The sequence below is a fragment of the Rattus norvegicus genome, chromosome 6, assembly GCF_021556685.1.
Source record: "Rattus norvegicus strain SHRSP/BbbUtx chromosome 6, alternate assembly SHRSP_T2T, whole genome shotgun sequence".
Classification (NCBI taxonomy): domain Eukaryota; kingdom Metazoa; phylum Chordata; class Mammalia; order Rodentia; family Muridae; genus Rattus; species Rattus norvegicus.
The window spans coordinates 45,648,052-45,667,678 of NC_141539.1; the positions used below are offsets into that span (position 1 = coordinate 45,648,052).

General features: G+C 47.2%; 1 protein-coding gene across 15 annotated transcripts in view; it reads right to left on the minus strand.

Moving 5' to 3' along the window:
- The window catches only part of Lpin1 (lipin 1), a 106,498-nt gene that overhangs the window by 59,860 nt on the left and 27,011 nt on the right, over positions 1-19,627 (minus strand). For 9 of the 15 annotated variants that reach the window (XR_015621857.1, XR_015621855.1, XR_015621854.1 and 6 more), the window contains exon 2: positions 18,512-18,568. Coding sequence is in view for 10 of the 15 variants with exons in the window: in XM_087553152.1 (XP_087409278.1) it covers positions 18,512-18,568 (57 nt within the window). In the remaining 5 variants the exon portion in view is untranslated. 15 annotated transcript variants of the gene reach the window in all.

Sequence of the window (19,627 nt, forward strand, 5' to 3'; positions counted from 1 at the left end):
GACTCATGGTGCATACTTGTCCTTCTGAGCCTAGACCTTTCCCCTAGAGTCTCTTCAGCCACAGTGCTCCCTGGTCAATGGAATTCCACGTCTTCTTTTTCAGGGCAGAACCGAAATCCGATAATACAGGATATCTGATATGTGACCTCCAGAGGGGCCATGACCCACAGGTTGAGAACTGCTGCTCTACAATTTCTCATGAAAAAAATAAGCTACCGAGGTGGGGGTGGGGGTGGATAGACAATATTTCAGGGCCTAAAATTTTGTGGGCCTGAGTTCCAGCCCAGCCCATCCATGGCGCAGGCGCGGCTGAACCTCAGCTCCCTTGGCTATCCATCGTGAGTGACCAGCCTCAGCCCACCATGTTGTTGCAATCAGAGGCGTTACTGTGTTTGGACACCGATCAAGTAAAATTCTTGCCGCTGGACCAGCCTTAGCTCTCACCCAGCCTAGCATTCACGGAGGCATATTGTTGTTGATGATTGACAAGTATTTAAGAAAGAATGTCTACCGTTCATCTTGCCAAACTGTCACTTAGGGTAGGTCAGGACACCCCAGCAGATAACTGCACTCCAACACGGTGACTCGGTGCCAACTAGGTGGGAGTCTGTTAAGAAAATGAGCTTCTCCCTATGGTGTCTGTCCATGGGAGGTTTGAAGGCCAGACCCATCCTCACCTTCTACAGAGGGTCACCAAGCAAGTTGGTGGTACCTCTGGGGCAGACTTCTGGGGCCCAGCTCAGCCACTCATCTGGGCTTGCCAGGCCCAGGGCTGATGTCTCAATGGCCTCTGCCCTGTGACCAGCCTGTGCATTGTGCTCACAGTCAGGGAAGAGTGGGGAACATCTCACATCTTGGGAGGAACAGCCCTAGGCCTTGAGTTTGGTCTGGTTGTTTCTGATCACTGGCTTGTCTAAGGGAAAGGACTTTACAACTTTTATGCGTTAAAATTAACTCCGGGGGTTGGGGATTTAGCTCAGTGGTAGAGCACTTACCTAACAAGCACAAGGCCCTGGGTTCAGTCCCCAGCTCCGAAAAAAAAGAATTAAAAAAAAAATTAACTCCAGATCCACAGGCAAGAACAAGATATTTTGATAGATGTGTGACCTGAAGCAGCACCCAGAAGCCAAGGGAGAGTTCATAGAACCCTCTCCAGACAAAGGCCCTCTCTCCCCGCACATCCTTCTGCTTCTAGACCTCCACGACCCTGACTTCCTGCTATCACATGCTGTCAACTCTACCAGGTTTGACACCGATAAGCTGTTCTTCATCTTTTCCCCTTTGGATTTTGATTCATTTGTTTTTATGTTTTGATACATGGTCTCACTCTACAGCCTAAACTATCCAGAAACTCACCTCAAACTCACAGCATTCCTCCTGCCTCGGTTTCCCAAGTGCTAGAATTACAGTCGTTGCCACAATGCTCCAGCTCTTTAGTGTTAGTGTTGAGTATCTTTCTATTCTCTTTACATCTTAAAGAAAACAGGGTCTGACTTCATAGCCCTGGCTATCCTGGAACTCACTATGTAGACCAGACTGGCCACAGAGGTCCTCCTGCCTGCCTCTCATCGTGCTGAGAATAAAAGCGTGTGTGGCCATACCCAGCTTCTATTCCACTTACTTTTACCCTCCTGCATTGTTTAAATTGGGTTTCCTGTTCTACGCACCAGTATCATTTTTCTTTTTATCCAATCAGACAATTCCTGCATTTTAATGTGATGGTTAGCTCTAATTGGCAACTTAACTGAGTTCAGAAACACCTAGACAGCTGGTAAAAATCCTTTGTTTTGTTTTGTTTTGTTTTGTTTTGTTTCCTTTCTGGGTGTATCCATGAGGTGTTTCTGAAAGATAATGACATCTGAGTCAATGGATCAAGAAGGAATGATTTTCCATCAATGTGTGTAGTCACCATCCCTCAGCTGGAGGCCTAGATAGAACACTATCTTTGTCAGGGTTACTACAATTGTGATGAAACACTGTGGCCAAAAGCAGCTTGGGGAGGAAAGGGTTTATTTGGCTTGAACTTCCAGATCATAGTCCTTCCTTCACTGAAGGAAGCCAGGACAGGAAGGGTAGGCAGGAACCTAGAGGCAAGAGCTGATAACTCAAAGGCCATAGAGGAGTGCTGCTTACTGACTTGCTCCTGGGGGCTTGCTTGGCCTGCTCTCTTATAGAACCCAGGACCACCAGCCCAGAGTTGAACCTGCCACAGTGGGCTGGGCCCTCTTCCATCAATCACTAATTAAGAAAACACCCTACAACCTAATCTTTTTTTTTTTTTTTTTTGGTTCTTTTTTTTCGGAGCTGGGGACCGAACCCAGGGCCTTGCGCTTCCTAGGTAAGCGCTCTACCACTGAGCTAAATCCCCAGCCCCCCTACAACCTAATCTTATGGAGACATTTTCTCAACTGAGGCTCCCTCCTCTCCAATGACTATAGTTTGTGCCAAGTTGGCATAAATAGCCAACACACACACACACACACACACACACACACACACACACACAAACACACACACGCGCGCACGCGCGCAAAGGGAAGTGGAGTTTATCCTTCCCTTTCTCTCTTTCTTTCATTCTACCACCTTTGCACCTTTGCACATACAAACTCCAGGCTTCCCTAGTTTTACCCCCAAAGTGAACAATCCCATTGACTGCCTGGGTCCTCTGCTTTCAGACTAAGAGTTGTCAAAGTCGAGCCAGTTTCCACCTAACTCATCTTCCCAAACTGCCTGTGTCCTAGGACCCCATTTCTCAGGAGAACACTGAGTACTCCAGGCATTTTCATTTCACATCACTGGTGGCATGGTTCTCCTGAAGAATAGTTATTTTTAGGGCCTGGAGAGATGGCTCAGGAGTTAAGAGCACTTGCTACTCTTGTGGAGGACTCAGGGTTTGTTCCCAGCACCCACATGATGGCTCACAAACATCTGTAACTCCAGCTCTAGGGGATCCAACCACCTCTTCTGGCCTCTGTGGGTACCAGGTATGCATACACTCGAGAAACACTCATACACATTTTTTTTAAAAAAAATTATTTTAACAGGGCATGTTGGCACACAACTTTACTTCTAGCACTTGGGAAGCAAAGGCAGACAGAACTGAGTTCAAGGCCAGCCTAGTCTACAGAGCAAGTTACAGGACAGCTGGGTCTACACAGAGAAACCCTGTCTCAAAATAACTATCTTAGTACACTTGTCTACTATTCTGCCACCTCTGACGATCCTGTCTCTGTTCATCCTATGGTTTGAGTATGAAATGGCCTCCATGGATTCATGTGTTTGAAAACTTACGTGGCACAACATGCAGTTGTGTGATCTTTGGGGCATAGAACCTAGACAGGTGGACATAGGCCAATAGGGACACTAACTTGGGGATTTTAATCCTACCCATTTCCTGTTCCACTGTCTCTTGCCTCGTGCTTCAGAACTGTAGTTAGTGGCCTCTACTTGCCTCCATGCCCACAAACTCCCCAAGCATGCCTTTCCCACCATAGTGGACTGGACCTTTTGCGACTGTGAACCAAAGAATATTTCTCCCCTCCCTTCGGTTGCTTCTGCTAGGTGTTTGGTCACAGCAAATGCAATTAATGAGTGATTTCCTCCCAGACTGTGATACGAAACTCCTGCTTCTTTGTAAGCCCTGTGTTTTTGCAAGGACATTTTGCCTTGTAGTGGCCGGGTTTTGTTACATTCCTTTAAGCTTTATTGGGCTTTGCTCTGAGATGCAGGTAAGACACTTGAGCTTAATTGAATCCTTCTAAGACCTGACTTCAAGCCTGGCTCCTGCAAATCTGGTATATCCCTTGCGTGAGGACTCATCCGTCACTAATGCTGTAGGACTCCCTGCATGGTCCTCTGCCCAAAGCTCTACATTGTAGGGAACCCTCCCACCTTGGATGGTTACCTGTTGCTGCTTAGTTTGCCAATGAGCACCTTTTCCTTTATTGGGATCTGAGGAACAATCATAAGGGGTAATCTTTGGAAATCAAACTGTGATCTCTGAAAAGGTCTAGTCATGGTGACTGGGGCTGGGACCTGCTTCCCACAGAGCTCGTTTAATGCATTTTGGTAAAGGACTCAGATCCTTATCATAGAAATCTCCCCCTTAGGGTGGCTTGAGTGACATAGCTTCGGTTTCCCCCAGAGCAGTGAGTCTAAGAGAGGGCAAGGTGGAAGGCAGAACACCTTTTTTTTTTTTTTTTTTTTTGGTTCTTTTTTTTTGGAGCTGGGGACCGAACCCAGGGCCTTGCACTTCCTAGGTAAGCGCTCTACCACTGAGCTAAATCCCCAACCCCGGCAGAACACCTTTTATGGCCTAGTTGCTTGCCCAAGTCACACCTGCCACCCTCCCTGACACCACACTCTGTTCCTGAGAACTAACATGAGTAAGTAAATCCAGCCACACTTAGGGGAAGTAGGATCAGACTGAAAGAAGAATCGCCACCAGCCCAGACCATTCCGGGCCTGGATCCTCTCTGGAGACTGTTACAGCCACAAGACGCCCCTTATGCAGCTTCAACCAATCATGGGCAGACTGAGGCTCAGTCAGAGCGAGGGCGGCCCTCTACCAACCTCTCTCGGGCTGAATCCGCTCTGCACGCTGCCCTGCAAATTCTAACAGCCTCAACTCCAAACTCTCCTTTTCTTGGGAAGACCTTGGGCACTATTTAGGGCACATCTTCCACACTGAGCTTGAACATTTGTTTTGTAAAGGTTGTGTGTGTTTTGTGGCACATGAGTGGGAGTTCCCAAGGAGGCCAGAGGAGGTCATTACATCCACTGGAGCTGGGATTCTGAGCCAACCCAACACGGGTGCTGGGAATCAAACTCTAACCTCTGGCACACTAGCAAGCTATCTGCTGCAATCTCCCTCGTCACAGCCTCCACTGACCGCTGTTTCAAACGTCTGTCCCCTTCTCTGGCTGTTCAGTGATCTAAGTTTTCCCCTGTTGCTCCATCAGTACCATAAGTGGCCATCCCTGGTAGCTGCAGTGACCTCTGGTGTGAAGCAATAGAGATTCATGTTCTTCCCTTCAGACGAATGCTGCCTTTTTTTCTCCCTGGTCCACTTCTAGGTCTACGGGGCCCATTTCACAGGAAGGCATCTGCATTGCTGCCTTAGAAAGGCCCTTCAGGATATTCTTTAGAGCAGAATGCCTACGTCCAGCTCTGCAGGCTTTGTCCTCCTAGCCCTCCCTTCAGCCTGAATGACCACTGTCTCCCTGCCTGGTAACTATTCTGAATGAAATGTGTACCAGCCAATCAGAACAAGTGCTAGACAGAGCAGGGCAGAGGTCTGCAAGGTTACAGAGCAGGTTGAAAGAAGCATCATCTGGGCCATTATCCCCTCTCTTGGGGACTTAGAGCAATGCTTAAAACTGGCATTTCTAAGGTTTAATTGTTGCCAAGGTTGTAGCGCGCGCGCGCACACACACACACACACACACACACACACACACACACACACACATATGCATGCTCAGCCAATCTATTCTACTCTCATTTCTCTGTTTGGTAAGGACAGGATCTCACACAATGTAGGCTAGCCTCTAGCTTGCTACGTAGCCAAGGCACAGGCCACTACAGTGAGCTTTATACCGTGTCGGAGAGTAAACCCATAGCTTTTTGTATGCGAGACAAGTGTTCTACCAATGCAACTATTTCCCCAACCTGTAGGTGGAGTCGCTCTAGAGCAGAGGCTAGAGAGGGCTCAGCAAGTTAAGAGCCGCCCTTCCCAGCACCCAGCAAATATTAGGAACTCATCTGGCCTGTGTGGACATAGAAAGAAAAACTACTTAGAGTTATTTTTCGCCACGATGGGGAGAAGTATCTGCTGTTAACTAGACATTTATGCCTCCCCCAAACTCATGCACTGACACATTCTCCCACGAAACCAGGAGGCGGGGCCTTCAGGAAGTGAAGCTAAGCTCAAGGGTGGATTAGAGCTCTTCTGAGACCAGAGGAAGCCTGCCGTCACCAGAACTACTCCATGCTGGCTCCCTCATTTTGAACCTCCAAGCTTCTGGGACAAAGAAAAATGAATCCCTGTTACTGGTCTTTTTTCTTAAGGTTAGACCCGGAAGAACTAGACAGTTTATTAAGCAGACTGGAAAAGCTCATTTTAATAAAGACCCCAAGTGGCTCTGATCTGCAAAGCCAACCTGTCCAGAATGTATTGCTGGGGTCATTCCTCAGTCCTTCCTCAGAGCTTGTCAGCGAGCTAGGGAAGCTGGTAGTGAGCAACAGCCTTGGATGCCAGTCAGTGAGCTGTCCAGCAGCTGGTCAGCAGTGATAAGACATCCAAGCCACCCCCAGAATTAATTGTTCAGCTACTGGGAGGTAGTTCAGTGGAATGACCTTTGCACCACTTAAGATAAAAATCTTCAAAGCCCGGGGACAGAATCATTAATTATCTCTAAAGAAGCAACCAGGAAACTAGAGAGATAGACTTTGCCAACAAATGATAAGAGTTTCAAAGTTGCCTGCAGAATTCGCAGCTGCCAGCTTGCCGCCTGGACACCTGTGATGGTTGACCTAGAACCTGGCTGGTAGGGAGAAAGGCTTCCTGCTTTTCCCCATCCCACAGGGTTTGCTGTGTGTAGACCGTGAGGTGACTGCATAAGGTTGGGTGACCAGAGGAAAAAGTAAGAAGACTTTGAGCAGCTTCCTAGATTTACACACATTCCTTTGTACATATAAAGGTGATATAAATTCAACATAAAGCACAGTATTAACTTCGTATACAGATAACATTCCATACATCTAAAACGAGAGTCAAGAATGCTAAGCAAACACTATCCTCTTCCCCGGGCAGCCTGAGAACCCTTTCTCAGCCTTCTGGCTCTTGTCTCTACGCCCACCCTTCAGTTTTGTGAGTGGAGCTGTGGAGGGGAAGCTCAGTGTCCCAACCTCCCTTTATCCTTGTACACTAAGGGAAAGCGATTACCTTCCCTGTTTTTCATGGAGCATTTACAGCAGCTACTTATAAATTCTTTCCATAGCCCTTTGTGGGGTGTGTGTGTGTGTGTGTGTGTGTGTGTCCATCCCCTCAAGTTCAGGAACAGGCATGCAGAGGCCAATGGTCAACATTAGGTATCTCCCTGTCTTTTCTTTCACATACCCGAGAAAGAGAGACAGAGACAGAGACAAACAGATAGAGAGACAGACTGACAGATCGACAGACAGACAGATTATTCTTTACAATATCCTCTTTAATTCATGGACAAACACACAATGTCTTTTGCCCACATAGAACGGTTGAGTACTCTATAGGAAAGAACCAAAGATTTAAAAATCAGAAAAGATGGCCTTATGTCTCTGCCCTGCCTCTCATTGGCTGTATGACTTTGGCCAAGGTACACGTGAACTTCAATTTGATCATACCTTTACAAAGAGATCTCTCATAACCCCCTCTATTGTTATTTTTAATAAAATGGAATTTGGAGTTCTTATGCATCTCCCTAAGGAGGATCGCACAGGCTATGCCCTTCCACTCATTGGAAAGAAGGCACAGCTAGGGAGTGACACAACAGTTCGGTTACAGTGGTGAGGAAGAATCCTGATCTGTGCTTTTGCAGGCCAGCCCCCCACCCCATAGGCGAATGCATGTGCTCGTGTGTGTGTGTGTGTGTGTGTGTGTGTGTGTGTGTGTGTGTGTGTATCTATACACATATATGTACTGCTACATTAAACCCAGAGTCACCTGAGCAGCTCCCTGGAAGTACAACAGGATAGAGGCAATCTATTGATTGCGATTTTCCTTGGGAATCAAACTCTAGAGTTAAAAGGGCAGAGTTAAAAGGGGGTAGACTCTCAGGGAACCTGCCCATGTGATCCTGAGTGACTGTGGAGCTGAGAGGAGGAGGGTAAGAGTTCTGGCAGAGAACTCGAGGCTGGGGAGTGAAGTCCTTCAGGATGAAGTACAAAATCTGAATGTCATGGCCACTCTCCTACTTCTGTGCATGAGCAACTGTCTTCACTACTGTTCTATTGCTGTGACAAGACACTGTGAGCAAGGCAAAAAGAAAGCACTTAGTTGGGGCTTGCTTACAGTTTCAGAGGGTTAGTCCATGTCATCATGGTAGGAATCGTGGCAGCAGACAGGCAGGTGTGGTGCTGGAACAGCAGCTGAGAGCTTACATCTGATCCACTAGTTGGTGGCAGGGACACAGAGACAGACTGGGCCTGGCTTGGGCTTTTGAAATCTCAAACAAGGCCACACATCTTAATCCTTCCTCAACAATTTATCAGGTGGGAACCAGACATTTAGACGTATGAGCCTACAGGGGCCATCCTCATCCAAACCACAGTAAGTTCTGCCTTCCTTCCTAGTGCATGTTGAAGGATTGATTAGAGAGGCCCACAAGGTTGGGCTTGGCTCCTGTATGCAACACACATGCACGTGCACGCGCGCGCGCACGCGCGCGCGCACACACACACACACACACACACACACACGGGGGGGGTGGAGAAGGAAAGAAAAAGGGAGAGGCACAGCAATGACTAATGTAGTTTGTTATTTCTTTGTCTGAGTATATAAATTCCCTTAAAAAGTTATGCTTCACCAGCGTGTATTTTGCCACAAAACACAGATCCTGTTTTGTACTGCTAAAGCAGAATACTTGGTAAAGCAAAGGAATTCACAGAGTCACAGTTTTGGAAACTGGAAGCAAGATCTATTCAGCACCCAGTGAGGCCCTCCTTGACTGGGTCACAACATAGCAAAGGACCAGAAAGAAGAACAGGCATGCAAATATAGGGTATGGTAGCCTTGCTTTACAAGCCCAGCCCCATTAGTACTAACTCTCCCAAGTCAACCAGCATCATTCTCTTCCTGGGGTGGTGCCTCTAGTGACCAAAGGACCTCTAACTAGTCCCTGCAGGAAATCCTTTGGGTTCTGAACTATGCAAGGGAGGATGGGGGGGGAGGGAGGGAGGGAGGGGGGAGGGAGAGAGAGGGGGGGGACTGAAGATGGAATGTCATAAAAGTCCAAAGGAAACCAACTAACAGAGTGTGAATGTGAGACACCAAAAGCCTTGATACGGGGCTCTAGTTCCCAAAAATTCTCCTAACAGTTATTCACTTGAGTTTGGGTTTAAGAAACCACTGGGAGAAACTGACATCCAAAGAGCTATTGAGCACCCAGGGAGATGACTCTGTGAATGAAAGTGCTTAATTTTCAAGCAAGAGGACCTGAGTTCAAATCCCCAGCGCTCTTGTAAAACGTCAAGCATGTCTGCACCAACATTGATACCCCCAACTCTATTGCCGGGAGATTAGGGACAGAGAGGCTCTCTGTGGCTTCCGAGCTGCCAGCCTAGCCTCAGATTCAGTAGGGAGTAAGGTAAAGACTGGTAGACCAAGACACCCAGCATCCCCCTCGGGCTTCTACTCCACACGCAGGCACCTTCACTCGTGCATGCAAGTTCATATGTACCAACACACACACGCACGCATGCACGCACACACCTGCACACACACACACACACACCATACATATATGTCAACACACAAATAAAGTAACTCAAGAGCCCTCGAAGCCTCGTTACCCTCCACCCTTCCTGACGTCATGTACCTTAGTTGCCTGAAGAAAGCCTCTTCTCCTGTGAGGACTCCATTTTTCTTCCATCAGCTTCACAGGAAGGTCCCTGCTTGTGAACTTTTTAGTACCCCAGTGGATTGTTCTTTTTTCCTCACCGTCCTATAGGTATTAGTCTCCTAGACCCACCCTCTGTGGTTTCGATTAGGGTAGGCATGACTGGCTCCCCGAGTCTCCCTCTTCCTGTTCTTTCCTCCCCATCCTCCCTCCCCCACTTCCCCCCACTTATTCTCTCCCCTTCTCCAGCTTTCTTTCATGACCATTCTCTGCTAAGGCTCCAGGATCATTGGTGGGTGTCAGGATTATGACATCATCACTGGGGGTGTGACATCACCATCTGATGGAGCTTAGAAGAGAGAGATGGATGAGGACTCAAGCAAATGCTTAGAGTTAGAGACCAGTTTCGGATTCAGCATAGAACAGATGGGTCCCCCATCCTTCTTGCAACCACAGATCCCATAATCTAGAAGTGACACCCAACAAACAGAAGCTGTGAAGGGAAGAAAGAGCCACTTCTGCTTTGCTTTACAGAGCATGGGCAATTAGTATTGTTTACCAAGACTCTTATTGAGATTCTTATAGATGTTGTGTAGAAAAAAATCAATTCCAAAAAATTGTGAGGTCTCAGAAATGCCTAAAGCAGGGGCTGGGGAGACAGCTCCGTCAGTGACTAGCTTGCCTTGCAAGCATGAAAGATGGCGTTCAAGACCTAGTATTCGTCTTTTGTTTAAAAAATGTAGGGCATGATAGCATGAGTTTGTAATCTCAGAATGGGGAGGCAGAGACAAGGGGAAGCCTGGAGCTCACTGGTCAAGTGAGTTCCAAGTCAACCAAAGAGTCTGTCTCAAAGGAGATAGACAGCCTTCCTGAAGATGACATCTGAGGTTGTCATCACACACACACACACACACACACACACACACACACACACACACACACACACTTAAAAATACCTAAAACAGAAAGGGGAGCCACACGCAATCACAGGGTACGAGTACTACATTACTTATTGCCTAGCTCTCCAACAAGAATTTTTAAATGGCTGCAAAGGTAGAAAGTTATTAAAGAAAAACGAGACTTTCAGGTGGCGACTATGCCATCACACAAGTGTCAGGACTCTGCCAGGTGTCACACTAGCTTCCCAGGCTTTCTCTAAGGGTCAGGGTGCACCTTGGCCGTCCTTTCTGTCACTATGTGGAGACCTAGGATCAAAGTTCATGATCAGCTTCCAGGTAGAAAGTCCTCTAGCACAGATGTGAAGGTGAATCCTGGAAATCTAGAGCAGAGCCTGACTATTCACAGAGTCTGACTGTGTGCAGAGTCTTACAGGGAGGACCTGACACTTTGTCTGGGTGGCTCTACAGCTCCTGCACCACTGTTTAGAGTCAGGCAGAAGGGTGTAGAAACCATAGGGGATCTCCGCATTATTGGTTGGCTTGTCCTTAGAGGATAGCCCCTCTTAGTAAGCCATGTGCATCTTGAGCTGTCTTCTAAGAGAATGAGATTGTACCTCAAACACCTGTGAAGAATTCCTACTGAGCACCAGACTCTTCTTCAACAACTGCATGTGATGACCCTTTGGGGGCATAATTCAAATTATCCATCACTTGAAGTTATAATTCTTTAACTTTTTATTGGTTCTTTGTGAATTATACATCATGCACCCCAATATCACTCATCTCCCCATCCCTCCATATCTGCCCTCCACTCTTGCAAACACACACACACACACACACACACACACACACACACAAAGCAGGAGGACTGGCTCTCCTGCATCCCTCTGTCTATCTCTCTGTCTCTATCTGCCTCTCTCTCTCTCTCTCTCTCTCTCTCTCTCTCTCTCTCTCTCTCTCTCTGTCTGTCTTACAAAGTGAACCACGGTGTGTTTTGCCAATGGAACCTGAGAAGTTCATGGGGAGCTATCCTGTCCTCATCTGAGGAGATCACAGATGGACCTGGAGTGGGCAACTAGAGAAGACCCAGCTTCTAAAGGCTGCTGTGACTCCACCTTGCCAGGCCTCGGTGGTTTTTAGTGGCTTTCCTCTCCTCCCATCCCCATGGAGGATGATCTATCTAGACATGGGGTAACTCCATGCTGGATGTCTCTGAAGAGAGGACCACAGTTTCAATCCATGAGTCATGAGGGGTCAAGAAAACTTGCTTTGTAAGTTCAGAGTTTCCCATTTGCCCTTGAGCCAGACCACATATGCCACCTGTGTGCTGCTCAGTTCCCAAAGTGATCGCCAGATCACTGTACTGAATCTGTCCTGGGATCCAGCCATTCTGCTTTGTTTTACTTTGCACCCCTCCCCAAAAGTCAGGCCCAGTGAAAACAACCAACCAACCAACCAACAAAAGCGCTCAGATCTTTCTAGAACCTAGTGCGTCCTGACAAGAGTGAGCCAACAGAACAGGACAGGGTTCCAGGTTGTTCTCTGACATTACCAGGTCATATCACCCCTGGACCCCAGGCCTCCCACTAGAAAACAACAATGAACAGAACCACCTGGCATCTTCCTCCTCTCACCTACCAACTCAATCAGGGCTTCATAAACTTCCATCCATGACAGCGTGTTGTGACCCTGAGTACATAGGTATATAAAGTAGGTATATAAATCAAACAATCTCTGCTAATAACTCAGAAAGAAATTACTTAATACAGTTCTCTGGGAGCTGAAGAGCTGGCTCAGAGATTAAGAGCACTGGCTGTTCACGCACAGCACTTGGGTTCAGTTCCTGGTACCCACGGGGTGGCTTGCAGTTCTCTAAACCCAGTTCCAGAGGATCAGACACCTTCCTCTGGCCTCCATGGGTATTGCACTCATATGGTGCACTTATATAAATAGAAACACTCATGCACATAAAATTAAAATAAGCACATTTTTTTTTTGGTTCTTTTTTTCGGAGCTGGGGACCGAACCCAGGGCCTTGCGCTTCCTAGGTAAGTGCTCTACCACTGAGCTAAATCCCCAGCCCCAAATAAGCACATTTTTAAAATAGTAGTTGACACATATAATTTTACAATTAAAGATAGGAGCAAATTTGCATACTAATGAGATGCACGTGCTTGCTTGGCTAATACAATCTAAAGACATGCTAATTTGATATTTACATGCCGAGGACTGATGGTAGAAAACCATTGAAAATCTTTGTTTTCTGTAATTAAGCTATTATGTTTCTAATATGTTAGCAGAAAAAAACTGTACGGACAGTGTAAAAAAAAAATTGCAATACCCGAGATAATAATCGTGAGCCTGAGTCAAGGTGTTTCAGGCCTAGATAGTTGAACCCACACAGACACATGCGTGCAAAGCACACACATTGTGTGTGCAGATCCAAGGCCGCAAAAATGTCACATGATGCCAGAAACACCTGTGTTTGTTACACTTATGATGTTTTAATTAATTTCTGACAGTCGAAAGTTCAGAAACTTTTGTCGTTTATTTTTTTTCCCTTTTTTCCCCAAAGATTTATTTATTTAATGTATATGAGTTCACTGTCACTGTCTTCAGACACACCTGAAGAGGGCAGCAGATCCCATTACAGATGGTTGTGAGCCGCCATGTGGTTGCTGGGAATTGAACTCAGGACCTCTGGGAGAGCAGTCGGTGCTCTTAACCGCTGAGCCATCTCTCCATCCCTATTTTTTTTTTTTTTGTTTTTGTTTTTTTCTTTTTTTGTGGCTGATTCCCACATTCAGGTGTCTCAGTTAGAACCCACATGTTAAGCTTTGATGTCCATGTCTGTGCTGGGACCTCCCAAGATGGCCTCCATGTCTTTGCACCCTCACCACAAATATGTGTATCCTCCCCAGAAATGGTCAACCTGAAGGGTGTCACTAAACACCCCTAACCACCTAAAGGGGTGTTAGAATCACTTCAGAAGGAGGAATTAGCATGAAGTCCTTATAATTTTAGAATAGATAACACACCATCCAATACTCTCTCCTCTCACCCCTCTGCCTGAGTCGCTTACGGACCTCGCCGAGGAAGATTCTGCCCTTGGAACACCCCACCACCACTTTGAATTCTCCTCTCTTACATTTGCTTTGTGGAGTCCACTGTGTCACTGTGTGAACCAGCTAAGCCACCCGCTCCACTCTGCTGCGGTCAAGAGAGCCGGGGCTACCCAGCTGCAGGAGAGCACACGGCGCAGAGAGATACCAGGTATCTCTTCATCAAACGTCTGACCGCCAATCAGAAGCCAGCCACTACTACCCTGCGGCGGTGCCGCTTCCCCTCTGGCTCTGGGTTCAAGCCTCCTTGGGTCATTTTCATTCTTCACTATTGTGAATCCCTTCTGCCACAGTGCCTTTGTCCACGCTGCAACCTTGTAACATTAATTATATTGGTAAATGATCGTGTATTTGTACTTGGTAAAATCCGAGTCTGAGGAGGAGGAGGCGCCCCCTCTTTGTCTCAGACTCAGCATGCTTCTATCAAGCGTCCTCTAAGACACTCCGGGGACCGGTCCCCCTGGTCCCAAAACAAAGAGGCAGGGGACCAGCTGAGATTGTTAAAAAGCATCACACTCTTGAGAGCAGCTGGAAGGGGCAACATTTCCAACTGAGGTCGGTCACCGTGTTTATCATGAGGTAGAAAAAAGCAAAACAAAACAAGCCTGCAGCTGGAAGCTCACCCACAGAGAGACAGCTCTCCTCTGCCTAGCATACTGTCCCCAGTCATCTCTGCTGCATGCCCTAAGCCTGCTGACTTGACGATTTCTCTTTAATCTGCTGCTTCTGCCTGTCTGCCGCTCACAGTTTGTTCCTTTACTTTTACTCACTTTGTACTTAAAAGATTCCCTCATTCAAATCATGGCGAGGGGGGACCATTCTCTATTCAGAACAGCCTCCGGGAAAGGGACTTCCCCTTCTCACCTTCAACCATACAGTAAGTATCACTACCTCCACTCCCAGCAGACTACCTCAGAGTCAGAGACTCTGGCTGCGCTGCCCAGAAGGACTCTAAAGGCAGTGTTCCATTTGTACGCAGGACTGTTATGAATCACTCTGCAGTCGGCAGCTACAGCAAGAGGACAAAGACTATTGATTTTTTTTTACATGTATCTAAACTGTGCCTCACACTCAGGTCTCAACAATATTTTCTCAATGAATGACTAATTATCACATCATGAAGTGTCATGCCTGGATACAAATAGGCTCATTATAATTACAAATAAAGCCGTGGTAAAATATACACTCATCACACTAAAAATAAGTGAGTGAGCCCTGTTGCCATATGGACGGTGTCACCGCCTGGGTCAGAGACCATCCTGATGCTTTCATGCCGAGCCCAGTAGCGAGTAAGTACACAGGAGATGACTCTACCCTCGAGGAAGTTAAGACCCAACCCAATGACAGATCCCAGGCCCCTGGCAAGAGACAGCAAGGAGAGTCCAGCCCACGGTGCTCCCTGGGGTGGGGAAAGAGATGGCTATAAGGAGAGCCATAAACAGAAAAGACAGAAAACTGATCTGCTACTACAGTGTGGCCACTGACAAGTCAGGCAATGCCTTGGGGCATCTCTGGAAAACCCAAGAAAAGCCACTGAATAGAAAAAGAAAGCTCTATACTTTATGGTTATATGAAAGCTAAGTACGTCATGGTTGTAACGGACTGTGCGGTGCTTGTTGGTAATCAACGCCCCCAATAAACTGATGTTTAAAACAAACAAGAAAAAACCCAGCAACTGGCTCCAAGATAAGAGAGCATGAATATCACCAGATACCTGAGGGGACTCCACTCAAAATTCCTCGTAAGGAGGAAATCACGGCAGAAAGCACCTCAACAGGACAGACCAACATGCTATGTCCCCTTTGCTCCAAAAGGTGTGTCTTAGGGTTACCATTGCCGCGATGAAACACCATAACCAAAGCAACTCGGGGAGGAAAGGGTTTATTTCACTCACAGTTCCATCATCAAAAGAGAGCAGGATCTCAAGCAGGGCAGGAACCTGGAGTCAGGAGCTGATGCAGAGGCCGTGGAGGGTGCTGATTACTAGCTTGCTCCCCATGGCTTGTTCAGCCTGATTTCAATTAGAACCCAGGACCAGGGATGACCCCACACACAATGGGCTGGGCTCTCCATCAATCACTAAGAAAATACCTTACAGGGTTGCCTACTGCTAGGTCTTCTGAAGGCATTTTCTCAATTGAGGCTCCCTCCTCTCTGATGACTCCAACCTGCGTTAACTTGACATAAAACTAGCCAGCATAAGACTCGAGTTTTTAGAATGTAAAAACTCAATATTGGGAACAGGAAGGCCATTTCACCCATTTCCTGGTTTTATGTCTGTTGCTGTGATAAAATACCTTGACCAAAGCAACCTAGAAGAGAAAATGTTTGCTTTTAGCTCAGTCTCGGGTGAGTGATATCACTGCAGAGAAGTCAAGGCAGGAGCCTGAAGCGAATAGTCACATCCACAATCAAGAACAGAGAGAGAATGAAGATGTGCATGCTTAGTACTCAGCTCCCTTCCTCTACTCTTACACAGTCCAGGGCCCCTAACTAGGGAATGGTGTCACCCACAGTGGACTGGGGCTTTCCACATCAATTAACACTAGTCACCAAAACAACGCCCCACAGACATGCCCACAGGCCAACCTGAACTAGACAATCTCTCACTGAGCCTCTCTTCCAGGAGATTCTGGGTCCTGCCAAGTTGACACAGTAGCCGTCACAATTGAAGCAGAGATTTAAGCAGATGTAGAAACAAGAGAGTTGAGGTAAACATGCCATTATCTGAGGTCCCTAAAAGACCAGATAAGTCCTCCTGATCACTGGCATCAGCTCCTGATGCCTCCTCTCATTCTTTCTGTATCTCCAATGACTCCCCTCGCCAGTCCTGGAGCCCAGTGCCATTTCTTACCTCATGCTCAGCCAACTGTTAGGGCTCTTCCATTGTTCCCCAGAAGACTCACCTTATATTGGAGACTCTGCTCTAACATAGTTCCCAATCTTTCTCTACCCACCTCAGAGAAGCTGTTAACTCTCCTCTCCTACTGCAGAGGCTTGTGGTAAACAGCAAGCTCTCATGTTGGATTAAGTGATTGTCTATTGTACACAGGAACTGGTAGGTTATTAGGCATCTCTCTCAGGGTCTCTCATATATTGTAAGTGACAGAGTAACAGCCATAAGTTGGGATTTCATCCCCTACGTTGGGTGATAAAGATGTTCTGTAATTTTGCCCTTTAAGCAAGATAGCCAGTTTCGGTCCTCTGCCCAGTGTCCTGCCTTGTTAAGGTCAGTTAGTTCTTCGAATAGTATCTATGGCCAGTGATCTGCTCTCCTCACCTGCCTTGCCTGTGAACCATAACCACTGGCCTGCATGTTTGGCCAGAGTGGGCTGAAACCTGGTAGCCATGACTTCTACCCCAGGTTCTGAAGAATAGGGAGTTGGCCACAAGAAGTGATGTCAAGTTATTTCCACAATCACCAGCCTACATGGCCATCCACAGAAAGAGCACTGCTTACCCAGAGACTTCCTGGTCCTACTCATAGAACACTGCCTCCTTATTCTGGGCTCAACTGCCACTAACTGCCCACAACTCAGACTTCCTGGCCTCCCATTGGGCCTACTACTCTCTATAGCTTAGAAGTAGAGCTCCATCCCTTACAGAGTTCCTGGAGCTCTGTCTCTTTAAGCTTCCTTCCTCATTTACTCCACTGGGACCTCGGGATCAGCACAAGGATGAATCCCTTGCTCGGGCAAGTACTTCATTAGGCCTCTGAGGTCTTCTGGGAGTGGCAGTCCACACCTTTCTCCTGAATACCCCCCAGCCTGTGAGTTCTTTAAAGGCAGACCCAGAGTAGTGATGTTTGTTTTACAACCTCAGAACAAGCCGCAGTAGAGTCCATTAAGTCTCAGATAGCGGTTCTCCTTTGGACTATTACAACAGCCTCCCTACCTCAAATCCACTGCCTGCTCTAGATGGTTCAAACGTTCAACAACCTGGGCTGTAATGTGCTGTATGATGATGCTTTTGAAACTATGCCAAGCACCAGGGTAAAGGAACTGTATACTAAGGAAAGGACTTGGGAGGTAGCAGGATCATTTCCAAGATCCCAGTCACTGAGTTTGTCCCAAGATCGGGTCAAACAATCCCTCCAATGTCAGGCCACCCTGGTAAGCCCTGCCCCACCGCCAAGAAAACCTACCACCTGCTCAGTTCTTTGCTGCTTCTCATCCGAGCAGAGGTAGCCACCCTCCTTGATTTTCTTTCCCAATAAATCTCTTGTGTAAAGTTTGTTGTGTGGTGCGACGTTGTGTTGTTCCTTGGCTTCTGGCTGCCAGGATACCTTTCCATCTGAGCTGTAACAACTTACAGTGGGCATTAGGCTATTGAATATGGTGTCTGGGGAGAGCTACAAAGATGGGCTCCAGGGGCAAACAGAACAAGGGCAAAGTGTAATCCTAGAGATGTGGGGAAGGGGTGGAAACTACTCCTACTAGCCACAAGGAGAAAGGAGTCCTCAGCAGGACCCAAAGGAAGCTGTGAAGAACTCAGGTGTGGCTCCCCAGTGTCTAATAAGAATTAGACACTCGTGACCACAGACAGGGACACCTGTCAAGGGCAACCAAAATGTTAATGGGAAGCTTCTCCATCTACGCTAGGAGCCCTTTGAATCTAAAGTTTAGAGGATGTTGTTTAATTGGGGAGATGGCAAAATCCCATCTGTGTCTGGAGGGGAATGTGCTAGAAGGGAAACTGAGAAGCCAGGCAAGTGGTTAGCTGCCAGGGCAGAGCTTATGAAACACAGGGAGTGCTCTGGAAGCATCTACTGAATGGCATAGTCCCTGCTTTGAAGACTGTGTTTGCCTACATCAGGAAGCTGCACTGTGACAAGAAGGAAGGTTTCATTTTGACCCATGAAATCACAAGAACACCTTATAGCTGCTGTACTCACATTGATGTTTGAAGGCCACACGTTTCGGATCCATCCAGGGTCTCTCATTATTGGAATCTGAAAGACAAGAACAGAAGTTAATTAGAGATGTGCAATAAGCAAACCATGACCTGGGCTCTGGTCATACGTCAAAATCTTTATGTTTTTACATATCTAGTAGAAAATTATGGAGCTGGGGACATGGCTCAGCTAGCAAAGTGCTTGCTCTACAAACATGAGGACCTGAGTTTGATCCCCAGGACCCTCATAATAAAGTTGAGCATGGTGGCATGAATTTGTAATTAGGGAGGCAGAGAGTTGCTGGCCAGCTGGTCTAGCCAAATCCTCTGCAACCCAGGTCAGTGAGAGACACACAAACCCCAGGTAGGTTTTGGGGAGATAGCTCGGTGGGTATGAATACAAGCTGAGGACCTGAGTTCAGATCCCCAGCACTCACTAAATATGGTGGGTATAGCAGTGTGTGTGCATAATTCCAACACTGGGGGCATGGAAAAAAGCAGATCTCAGGAGCTCACTGGGCAGCTGAAACAGTGAGCTGGTCCCAAGGCAACAAAGGGAAGAAAGAGGAAGTCACCCAATACCCTCCTCTGAATTTGGACTCTGCATGTGCATTGATTGGCATTCACACAGAGAGAGAGAGAGAGAGAGAGAGAGAGAGAGAGAGAGAGAGAGAGAGAGAGAGAGAGGAGAGGAGAGGAGAGGAGAGGAGAGGAGAGAGAGGGAACAACAATCATTGTGTGGTAACTCTCATCTGTAATTCCAGTGTTCAGAGAAGTGAAGCAAGGGGATTGCAGACAGCTTGTGACTCTCTTAGGCTACACACTGAGTTCCAGGCCAGCGGAGACTATAATATGAGTGAGACCCAATCTCAAACACAACAAAACAGTTAACAACAAAACAAGTTTTTAGAAGAGTTAGTGGAACGATCTAGAATCAGCCAGTAGAGGGGTTAAACAACCAGTGACTGTGCTAAAAACCACAGAGCTATGCACTTTAGCCTAGAGAGCTGCAGCTCAGCCTTTTAAAAAGAAGAATTCAGGGCTAAGCAACATGTGGTGGCTTCCCTTGGCATCTAGAATGTGATGTGGTCAAAACCCCATTCCTTCCTTCTTTCTC